At 39.1% G+C, this 11,833-nt stretch overlaps 2 protein-coding genes across 3 annotated transcripts; both read right to left on the bottom strand.

Moving 5' to 3' along the window:
* Window positions 1-421: 421 nt before the first annotated feature.
* Window positions 422-10,093, bottom strand: LOC115421993 (tubulin alpha chain-like). Of its 2 annotated transcripts, none has more exons than XM_030138014.1 (4): window positions 10,000-10,093; window positions 1,802-2,024; window positions 1,571-1,719; window positions 422-1,463 (listed from the first exon to the last, which is right to left on the bottom strand). In XM_030138014.1, the coding sequence occupies exons 1-4, from the start codon at window positions 10,000-10,002 to the stop codon at window positions 486-488; spliced, it is 1,353 nt and encodes a 450-aa protein (XP_029993874.1). In that variant the 5' UTR covers window positions 10,003-10,093; the 3' UTR covers window positions 422-485. The 2 variants fall into 2 exon arrangements, with proteins under 2 accessions (XP_029993874.1, XP_029993872.1); XM_030138012.1 differs by lacking the exon at window positions 10,000-10,093 and adding an exon at window positions 2,964-3,086.
* On the bottom strand, window positions 7,140-10,100 carry LOC115421994 (tubulin alpha chain-like). Its single transcript, XM_030138015.1, has 4 exons — window positions 10,000-10,100; window positions 8,862-9,084; window positions 8,631-8,779; window positions 7,140-8,289 (listed from the first exon to the last, which is right to left on the bottom strand). Exons 1-4 carry the CDS (start codon window positions 10,000-10,002, stop codon window positions 7,315-7,317), a joined length of 1,350 nt encoding a protein of 449 aa, XP_029993875.1. The 5' UTR covers window positions 10,003-10,100; the 3' UTR covers window positions 7,140-7,314.
* Between the last annotated feature and the right edge of the window lie 1,733 nt (window positions 10,101-11,833).

Genomic DNA, 11,833 nt, shown 5'->3' with positions numbered 1-11,833 from the left:
CTGTTCCGAGAGAAGAACTTACAGCTCCTACCTTGTATTAGCAGTTTTGAGGTCTTAAATTGTATACTGCGATAGACCTGTTGCTGTGGATATTATTCAGCATATTAAGCTAAGCTAAGTTTAAATTATCTTTCTACTTTAGTATGGGTTGGGCAACAACTGTTGCACACTACTGCCCCCAAGTGACTAAACAGAGTTAATGATAAAGATTCAGCCTAATGATTGCCATTTGGCTGTTGGGCAGGCTTTACAGTGGCTTGGAGCATAGATGACCTCACTAACCATCCTGAGTGTCTCTGAAAACACTCTGCTATAAGACATATGCAGAATTGTTCAAGCTTTCATGAAAAAAAAAAAAAAAGTTCACCTTTGATGCATGCAACTCTGCCCTGTGTGATTTAAAATTAAGTGCAGACAATAGTACAGCCAATTCATAAACTTTATTTAACACATTATACACAGATAAACATGAAGAATGCATGTTTTTAGCATTCTTCTTCATAATAGTCTTCCTCTGTAACACTATCAGCTCCGACCTCCTCATAATCCTTCTCCAGAGCTGCCATGTCCTCTCTGGCCTCAGAGAACTCTCCCTCCTCCATACCCTCACCTACGTACCAGTGGACAAAGGCACGCTTAGCGTACATCAGGTCAAATTTGTGGTCAAGCCGAGCCCAGGCCTCTGCAATAGCAGTGGTGTTGCTCAGCATGCACACAGCTCTCTGGACCTTGGCCAGGTCTCCACCAGGAACTACAGTGGGGGGCTGGTAGTTGATACCAACCTTGAAACCAGTGGGGCACCAGTCCACAAACTGGATGGACCGCTTGGTCTTTATGGTGGCAATAGCTGCATTGACATCTTTGGGAACCACATCACCACGGAAAAGCAGACAGCAGGCCATGTATTTGCCGTGGCGAGGGTCACATTTGACCATCTGATTGGCTGGCTCAAAGCAGGCATTTGTGATTTCAGATACAGTCAGCTGTTCATGATAAGCCTTCTCAGCTGAGATGACAGGGGCATAAGTGGCCAGAGGGAAGTGGATACGGGGATATGGCACCAAGTTGGTCTGGAACTCTGTCAGATCAACATTAAGGGCACCATCAAAACGAAGGGAAGCAGTGATGGAGGACACAATCTGACTGATCAACCTGTTCAGGTTGGTGTAAGTGGGGCGCTCGATGTCGAGGTTCCTACGACAGATGTCATAGATGGCCTCATTATCAACCATGAAGGCACAGTCAGAGTGCTCTAGGGTGGTGTGGGTGGTCAGGATGGAGTTGTAGGGCTCCACCACAGCGGTGGACACCTGGGGGGCTGGGTAGATGGAGAACTCCAGCTTGGACTTCTTGCCGTAGTCGACAGACAGACGCTCCATCAGCAGAGAGGTGAAACCAGAGCCAGTGCCACCTCCGAAGCTGTGGAAAACCAGGAAACCCTGAAGACCAGTGCACTGGTCAGCCTGAGGACAGAGAGGGACATAGAATATTAGCACATGAATAACAAAACCATGGGTCATTATCCTCAGTCAAAATAAGACTAAATCTCTTCTGACAACATGCTACCCACCAGTTTGCGGATTCTGTCCAGCACCAGGTCAATGATCTCTTTGCCGATGGTGTAGTGTCCACGGGCGTAGTTGTTGGCAGCATCTTCCTTACCAGTGATCAGCTGCTCAGGGTGGAACAGCTGGCGGTAGGTCCCAGTGCGCACCTCATCTGTAGGGAAACATGGTTGTGCATCTTATTTTCATACATTTTCTTTGATGTGACTTCAGTAATGATCAGAGATGATTCTTACCAATGACAGTGGGCTCCAGATCCACAAAAACAGCTCTGGGCACATGCTTTCCAGCTCCAGTCTCACTGAAGAAGGTGTTGAAGGAATCATCTCCTCCTCCGATGGTCTTGTCACTGGGCATCTGTCCGTCCGGCTGGATGCCATGCTCCAGGCAGTAAAGCTCCCAGCAGGCATTGCCAATCTGGACACCAGCCTGACCGACATGCACTGAAATACACTCACGCTGTTTAAACATAAATAAAATTTTTAAAAAGGAGGAAAAAAAGAAACCAAAAAGGTTATTCATTTAGAATTAATAACCTTTTTTTTTTTTTTTTTTTTTTTTTTTTTTTTTAGTTGTTAAAGCTTCATTATGGGATGGCTTGGTGCACTTTAACAGCTGTATTTAGAGTTAATGCACTTTCAGTAATTGATAACTGACGACTACTCATCTCATGTTGAGAACTGCTCTCAATAGAACTTTAAAGTTAAAGGAAAGGGGCCTTTGAAAGAACATCACGACCAAGTCATTTGACAAATGATGCCTGTTCATTTACTCTGTCAAAGAACCCCCTTCAGAGACATAAATACCGCAGAGGGTGATTATTCAGGAATATAATGTGAGTCAAGAAAAAAAATAGAGGCCTCTTATTGAAACTGAACAATACCTCAGACATCAAAGACCTTTATTCAAGTATTATTTTGTTCACTTAAGCCAACACACCCAAGTTATTCATACGAGGATGAAGTGGTCCACAATAACAATGAAAAAAAACGTGAGCCCACACAAAGCTAAAACTAAAAAAGTTTTGGATTTCTAGAGTTTGGTGCACAAGCCTGTTGAACCAGCAGTAACACGGAGGAATGCGTCATCCTGAAAGTACGTTGATCTTCGCCAACTGAGTCAATGAAGCAGGGATATAGAGCCGGAAACAGACACGACAGAACTGGGATTTAGACTGTGGCTGTCCACATTCCACTTAGAGTTAAAACTCCCTAGTGGCAAAGTTCCCTGAACTGCCCAACAAATCACCTTAACTCTACCGTTTCAGTAAAATGGCAGAAGGTTAGCTCTAGTTACTATCTTAAATTGTTAATTTGCAGCGCCACGTGATGCCAATAAACACAGCCTAAAAATTATTAAAACCAACAAAAATGATACGGAGCAAGATACCATACTCACCATTTTTCGAAATATGTAAAGCCTGCTGGAGTTCAAGTCAGAAAAAGAGGAAGATAGTAAGTTAACTCTTACAACTGGGCCTTGATGAGTCCTGTGTAAGAAGTAACTAATAAATTTAAGCTAGGAGGGGTTTTTATACACTCTGAACTGATAGAAAGAATTTGTTGAATGTGATTGGTTAAAAGTCACGTGAGTCTATTCCTATTGGTTAAGACGGTCTCTTTATGTTACGCCACGAGTCAGATGAAAAGTAGGGCACGGTGAGCCGGCTGTTATTCTCAGAGGGAGTAAATACTTTGTGAGAGGGGTGGTTGTTCAATACAGTGTTAAATTATACTGTAAATTTTGTATCTTATTTGTTTGAAAAACAAGTGTGCTTACAGTTGACCCACCTATACATGACAGATTATTATCTTGTCTCCTACAGCATGTTTGTGAAGCCATTTCATTTTATTATCAGAATAAACTATATTTATTTATGTAACAAGCCAACCCAGATAGCAAATATTTTGGCAGTATTATGGCATACATTTGGCCTTTTTGGCTTTCTTTTGGCATTATGAAAACCTGTAGGCTCAACTATGGTATGATTAAGATCATCCATAATAGATATGGAGGCACCAGCAGTATATGGCTGAGTTATGGCATATGTCTGGTGAACCAAAAGACTGGGCACAGAGCAGGATCAAGTATAGGGATGGTATGGTATGTTTATGGCAAGCCAGAAGATTGACTAAAGAGCGGCAACATCTTATTCCATATATAGATGTTTGGTTGTGTTTTGGCATATTTCTGTAAAGCCAAAACACTGCGCAAACAGCGTGAATTTCTACCCAGAAGAAAACCCACTTCATTTTAAAAGCATGATCAACACAAATTTTGGGTGAATTTTGGCCTCCTTTTGGCCTCTCTTTGGGTCAGTTTTGGCCACCTTTTGGCTGGATTATGGGGATTTGGGGCTTTTTTGTGACAGTTATGGCTATATTTTGGAAGTCCGCAATTACTTTTGGGTGAATTTTGGCTTCCTTCTGGTTTGATTTTGGCTTGCCAATTTTGGGCCATTTAGGGCCCATACATCCGCCCAGAACTTTGCCAAAATGGCATGCCAGTTTTGGGTCAGATTTAAGCCATAATGATTTTGCTATGTGGAAAGTTACCTTGGAAAACTCACTGCTTTATAGGAAGATTGCAGGTAGGTAACAGACAGTGAAAAAAGCAATAAAGGACCAAAATTACATCAAGTGACAAATGTGGCATCAGTCTAATCTGTTTCACAAAAATACAAAGTGATTGATCATAAGCTTAAAACGTCAGCAACCCCACTCAAACTAAACAGTGGCATCAGCCGATAAAAACAGGAAAATATGGGTCAGAGAAGTCAGAAAGAAAGCATTTTTAACTGTAATAACATAAAAATGGTCAAATAAAGAGATGAAGAGAAAATAAGGCAATTTTTTTATTTAACAGTAACAATCCTAAGCCTGATTTAAGATTTTCCAATAACCGATAACCACTGAAACATTAAAAGAGATAGTTTTTTCTACATTGTTTTCTTAAAATTATTATACCTTAAGTTCAATAGTTAAATATTTTTTACATGTTAAAATTCTTCCTGGATGTAGGCTAAAGATTGTCTTCTGGATTAAAGTGAACTGAGTGGTTTGATGCAGTGGCACAAATCAGCTATGTTCATTGTAGTTATGAGACAGTCATGAGTTCAACTTTAGATGGTCAAGAGTTACATTTGTTTTGAGGAACAGATGTATTTATCTGAATTCTGACTCTTTGATCTAAACCATAATTCAAGTCTGGCTTTATGAAATTGCCCACAGGACAAAGATACATATTACACAGTATAGATCAATGACATGCTACAGAAAAGTAAATAACCAGGAGGCTTCTGTTTGGCATTCCTTGCTACCTGCTGTGACATTGTGACGATGCATGAAATGATAGCGTGAGAACATCTCAGGTTCTCAGATACTATTCAGCAACAATGAACATAATAACTGAAGGCAGTTTCACCATTCTGACTTTGAATTAACCCTTTGTACACCAACAGTAGGTCTTATAGAGCTAGATGAGAGTTCTAAACTGATCACAGCTTTTGAACATCTAATACTAGAGCTTTATAGACAAACATAAGAACCATAAACTTTATTATGGAGCATATTAAAGGTCGCTGGAGTGATTTAGGGGCAGGTGTTATGTTGGACTTTATTGGCCCCTGTTAAATGCTGTAATGTTTATGTAGACTCTCGGAATTCAAATAACAAACCATTTATATATCACCCAGCCAACATACATGAAAGACTTTGCTTAGAATAATATAAAGTAGTGGTTCACTTGAATTCAGCCTTCCAGTGCACCGGAATCTTGAGTCCAAAGGAGATGTATGAAAGTCAGCCATCATTAATTACATTGTTAAAGCTGTGGGAAACATGTTGTCAGTGGAAAAACACCACGGGAGTATAGAAAATAAACACCACTCCAAGAGAAGTATCATGAAATCTCAAATTAGAGATTTACATCAGTGAAACTTGATTATTCTGCACTCTGGATTTACAAGAGGGCATTTTAAAGTCCTGTATTACTTAGACATGTGATGACTACAGACTTCTTTACTGATTATTGAAAACAGCTGATACTCATCAGATCATCTTTACATACAGTTTTAATCCACTGTGGCAACTTAATCATGGATCCTGTTGTCACCAGAGACTTATTAGAAGAAAAGGACACTTGTTTTTGTTCTATGAAGTAATTTGATATATTTGAGCTTCTATCATGCACTAGTTACATAAAGCAGACTTGGACCAAATGTCTCCACCCATTCTATTTTGCAAGCTCTGATTTAAAGAATTGTCACAGCGGTCACTTTTATCTTAGTAAAGCTCCATTAAAATACATTGGATCTGCAAAACATTTTAAATACAACCTGAAGTTTAAAGTTTGCTAGTTCACTTTATTTAATAATGTAATTTCATCTTCCTTTGCCAGGAAAGGGGTAATAAATATGCAATTATTTTCAGTTTTTGCAACTGAGTTACGGAACCCTAATCATTTATACCTCTTTTATTTAAAAATGTAAGTCTTATTAGGTGTTTTATAGTATTGTATTGTTTTATATTATACACTGATGTTTAGATTTTAAGTACTTTTTATGAATTTACTTCATTTAGACCTACTCACAGAATTTGAAATATTTACAAGTTCAATGTGATAAGTTTTTCAAAGATAATGTTTGATAGAATGCAACTCTAAAATATTTAACCCATAAAGATCCACACATCCACTGCAGATCAAAATCATTCACTGACATAAACTGTTTAACACCTGTTAATCCACTAATCGTACCAATACATGTAAATAATTGGTGTAAAATGCAGTTTGTCATTTTTTGATGGTTGTCAGATATGACTCATTCAGATGTTCAGAGGCTCCATTGTGAACATTGAAACACCATCATCTTCCTCAACACTGATTCACCAGTAAAAGTCATGTAGTCTGACAAATGACAGTGGATGGAGACACTTGTTTTCACATTTAATGATATATTTTGATGAAAATGTCACATTTCCTTCAGTTGTCTGTTTTGGATACGATAACTCCCTACTGCACTCTAAGGTTTTATGAACATCTGTGTGATCAGTGAATTAAATCTTGCAAAATACCAGATTTTCACTGAAAAAATGTAAAATGTAGAGGATAATATAATAAATGGTGATGAATTGCTTAAGACACGTTAAATAGAGAAAAATTCATTTGGGAATTGTCACAAAAGTAGCACTGGGTATTTATGGGTTAATCTTTAATTCTGTGAATCCAATATATTTTTTGTAGTGGGCTGAAGGAAGAAACCATTTACTTAAAAAAAATTCCACTTGATAATATTTCTAAGTTATTTAGATGAACCATAACTTTTAAGTCAAGTTTTAAGGTCATGCTTGAAGCTACAGTGATCATGGAAAACACTTTGACGCGCTCTAGTGGTGCAGATGTAAACTTCACAATGTGACTAAATGAATGAAAATGCTCAATGGAAAATACATATTTTTCACTCTTTATGCTCTGATTATAGCCTCTGTACCAGTGTTTGGGTCAAATGGGAACATCTGGGTCCGACAACGCATTAAAGGAAAACATCTACTATAATAAAAAACAAAGACTGCAAGGTTTATAATTTACCAAGATTTATTTGCAGGCTACAAACAATTCAAATGCTTTAACCTGTTTCAGAAGAACTGAAGATACTTCTGATCTATTTAGAATACTCACACTTATGTCTTAAAATGAGTGCGACATGTTTTCTAGTTGAGATTTAATACTAGCTGAAGTGCATTTAGTCTTCCTACTCCTCTCCTTCCTCCTCCTCTCCCTCAATGGAGTCAACTCCAACCTCCTCATAATCCTTCTCCAGAGCTGCCATGTCCTCTCTGGCCTCAGAGAACTCTCCCTCCTCCATACCCTCACCTACGTACCAGTGGACAAAGGCACGCTTAGCGTACATCAGGTCAAACTTGTGGTCAAGCCGAGCCCAGGCCTCTGCAATAGCAGTGGTGTTGCTCAGCATGCACACAGCTCTCTGGACCTTGGCCAGGTCTCCACCAGGAACTACAGTGGGGGGCTGGTAGTTGATGCCAACCTTGAAACCAGTGGGGCACCAGTCCACAAACTGGATAGACCGCTTGGTCTTAATAGTGGCAATAGCTGCATTGACATCTTTGGGAACCACATCACCACGATACAAGAGGCAGCAGGCCATGTATTTACCGTGGCGAGGGTCGCATTTGACCATCTGATTGGCTGGCTCAAAGCAGGCATTGGTGATTTCAGATACAGTCAGCTGCTCATGATAAGCCTTCTCAGCTGAGATGACGGGGGCATAGGTGGCCAGAGGGAAGTGGATACGGGGATATGGCACCAAGTTGGTCTGGAACTCTGTCAGATCAACATTAAGGGCACCATCAAAACGAAGGGAAGCAGTGATGGAGGACACAATCTGACTGATCAACCTGTTCAGGTTGGTGTAAGTGGGGCGCTCGATGTCGAGGTTCCTACGACAGATGTCATAGATGGCCTCATTATCAACCATGAAGGCACAGTCAGAGTGCTCTAGGGTGGTGTGGGTGGTCAGGATGGAGTTGTAGGGCTCCACCACAGCAGTGGACACCTGGGGGGCTGGGTAGATGGAGAACTCCAGCTTGGACTTCTTGCCGTAGTCGACAGACAGACGCTCCATCAGCAGAGAGGTGAAACCAGAGCCGGTGCCACCTCCGAAGCTGTGGAAAACCAGGAAACCCTGAAGACCAGTGCACTGGTCAGCCTGAGGACAGAGAGGGACATAGAACAGTAGCATATGAATAACAACATCATTGGTTATTATCCTAAGTCAAAATGCATACAAGTGGTGCCAGGCACAACAAACCCTGCCCCTCACTCATATTACAGGTTTTATTAAAAAAATTTTAACTTTGACCTATTTTTGTCAAATATAATCACACCTATTCTGGGTCACTGGCAATCTATAAACCCAATTTGGTATGAATTCAACCAATAGTTTTGCTGCTAGTGTTAACAATCAATTAAACCGAACCAAAAACAATACCCCTTGGCTCCCCTTCAGGGGGCAGGGTAGTAAATCTCTCCTGCCAACATGTTACCCACCATTTTGCGGATTCTGTCCAGCACCAGGTCAATGATCTCTTTGCCGATGGTGTAGTGTCCACGGGCGTAGTTGTTGGCAGCATCCTCCTTACCAGTGATCAGCTGCTCAGGGTGGAACAGCTGGCGGTAGGTCCCAGTGCGCACCTCATCTGTAGGGAAACATGGTTGTGCATCTTATTTTCATACATTTTCTTTGATGTGACTTCAGTAATGATCAGAGATGATTCTTACCAATGACAGTGGGCTCCAGATCCACAAAAACAGCTCTGGGCACGTGCTTTCCAGCTCCAGTCTCACTGAAGAAGGTGTTGAAGGAATCATCTCCTCTTCCAATGGTCTTATCACTAGGCATCATTCCGTCCGGCTGGATGCCATGCTCCAGGCAGTAAAGCTCCCAGCAGGCATTGCCAATCTGGACACCAGCCTGACCAACGTGCACTGAAATACACTCACGCTGTTTAAAAAAAAAAATAAATAAGAAAAGAGGAAAAAAAGAAAGCAAAGGTTGTTTATATACACAACTAATAATCCATTTATTTATTTGATTGTGGAAGCTTCATTATGGGATGACTTGGTGCACTTTCACAGCTGTATTTAAAGTTAATGCACTTTTAGTAATTGATAAGTGAAGACGACTCATCTCATGTTGAGAACTGCTCTCAATGGAACTTTAAAGTTAAGGAAAAGAGGCCTTTGTTAAAGAATATCATGACCAAGTCACTTGACGCATCATGCCTATTCATTTACCTTGTGAAAAGAACCCCCTTCAGACATAAATACCGCACAGGATGATTATTCAGGAATATAATATGATTCAAGGAATAAAGAGGTCTCATAATGAAATTGAGAACAATACCTCAGACATCAAAGACGTTTATTCAAGCATTATTTTGTTTACTTAAGCCAACACACCCAAGTTACTCATACAAGGATGAAATGGACCTTGAAAAACTGAAGCCACAGAAAGCTAAAACTAAAAAGGTTTTGATTTCTAGAATATGGTGCAAGAGTCTCTGAACAGGCAGGTAACATGCAGGAATGCGTCATCCTGAAAGTACGTTGACCTTCGCCAACTGAGTCAATGAAGCAGGGACTTAGAGCCGGAAACAGACACGACAGAACTGGGATTTAGGCTGTGGCTGTCCACATTTCATTTCACTAAATGAAGTTAAAACTTACGAAGTGGCAAAACTCCCTAAACAGCCCAATATATTACCATAACTCTACCGTTTAAGTAAAATGGCGGGAGCTTAGCTGAAGTTAGTAGCTTAAATATGAGTTAATTTAGAACGCCTCCTGATGCCACTAACTACAACTTTAAAATTATTAAAACCTACAAAAATAATACGAAGAAAGACGCCATGCTCACCATTTTCCGAAATATATGAAGTCTGCCGGAACTCAGGTCAGAAAAAGAGGAAGATAGTAAGTTAACTCTTACAGCTGGGCCTTGATGAGTCCTGTGTAAGAAGTAACTGGTGAGTGAGAGCTGGGAGGGGTTTAAATACTCTCCTAGCGGGTAGAAAAATCCGTTGAATGTGATTGGTTAAAAGTCACGTGAGTCTATTTCTATTGGTCAAAAAGTAGATATCGTTTCCTATTACGCCACGAGTTTGATAAATAAGTAGGACAGAGTGAGCCGGCATTTTTTTCAAAGGGGAAGTAAATACTTTGTAAGAGGGAAGTAAGTACAATACAGTGTGATTTTGATATCTCATCTGAAAAGTAAGCGACCTGTGTGCTTACAGTTGACCCACCCATACATGACAAATGATTATTATCTTGTCTTCTACAGTATGACGAATCTGCTACTGTTTGTGAAGCCATTTCATGTTATTACCAGAATAAACCACATTTATTTATGTAACCTAAAAACTCACTGGGAAACATTGCTTTACAGGAAGATTGCTAGGAGGGAACAGACAGCGAAGAAAGCAATAAAGGACAAAAGACAGGTGACATCAAATGACAAGTGTCAAATGTGACATCAGTCTAATCCAAGTTAGACTGTTTTGCAAAAATAAAAAGTGGTGTATCATAAGCTTAAAACGTCATCAACTTAAACTAAACAGTGGCACCAGCCAATAAAACAGGAAAATATGGGTCAATGATGTGATGTGAGAAAGAAAACATTTTAAACAAATGTAGTAACCTAGAAATGGCACTATAAAGAGACTGATTTAAAAAAAAAAAAAAAGGCAATTATTTACTACAGGGAAATTTGGTACAGAAAAATTTTAGAAAATATAACACATATTTAGAGACACTTTAATATGTTTCACTTCACCATAATGTGCAGAAACATGTTCTGATAGTGGCTGTAATGAAATTATACTAATATTAGAGAATTTTGTCACGTTAGTCCAATATTCAGAGGAAAGCATAATTTCCATCACACCACCAAAAAGGTATTTTTTAGATAAAATTACTAACATAACTCAAGATGTAAGTGTACCCAAATGTATAATTGTATTTATTGTAACAGTTTTAAAGATAACAATTTCTCATTGTTTAGAGGACAAACTCATTTCAACTCTTTTTCTGAAGTCTTCTAATTAAGTTCTTACATGACACAATCATGAGTTTTCTAATCTCAGAAATGAATTATAATCATAAATCTATAATTTTCACACCCCCTAAATATTATTAGTGTCACTGTGTTGTTATTATTATGGATTCTATGTAAAAAAAAAAAAAAAAATTAAAAAAGTATTGTGATGGAGATGACATTGTGTGATGGAAGACAGTACATATTGGAAATGACATGACATGGAGCAATGTTCACTTTTATCATCCTTGACACAAAGTATCATCAATTTTGAGACATAGCGTTATTTAAACATAAAAAAAAAAAAAAAAATAGACATTTAATCAGATGATAGAAAATTGCTGATTCCCTAACCCACAAGCAAGTTGCAAAAGTTGGACTGGCTCTTGGAAGCAAAACAAAGACACTTTACTGTGATAAAACTCAAACCATAAATTTTTCCATTTTAAAATGATGTGGAAAATTTAAACTAACATTAGTATTCATTATTTTTTTCTGAAATTAGTGTTTTAATTCGTAAACAAACTGCCAAACTTGCATATGGATGCTTTCCTTTGTCCTTCCTGATCAAAAGTAGAGCATATTTCTGCCCAAATTGTGGGATCCAACATCATGTACCTCTGTAACTGGTTGAGGCTCTAAGACCAGTCTCAGA

Source organism: Sphaeramia orbicularis, chromosome 7 (genome assembly GCF_902148855.1).
Source record: "Sphaeramia orbicularis chromosome 7, fSphaOr1.1, whole genome shotgun sequence".
In the NCBI taxonomy this organism is placed as follows: Eukaryota; Metazoa; Chordata; class Actinopteri; order Kurtiformes; family Apogonidae; genus Sphaeramia; species Sphaeramia orbicularis.
This window is presented reverse-complemented; position numbering and strand designations above follow the sequence as displayed.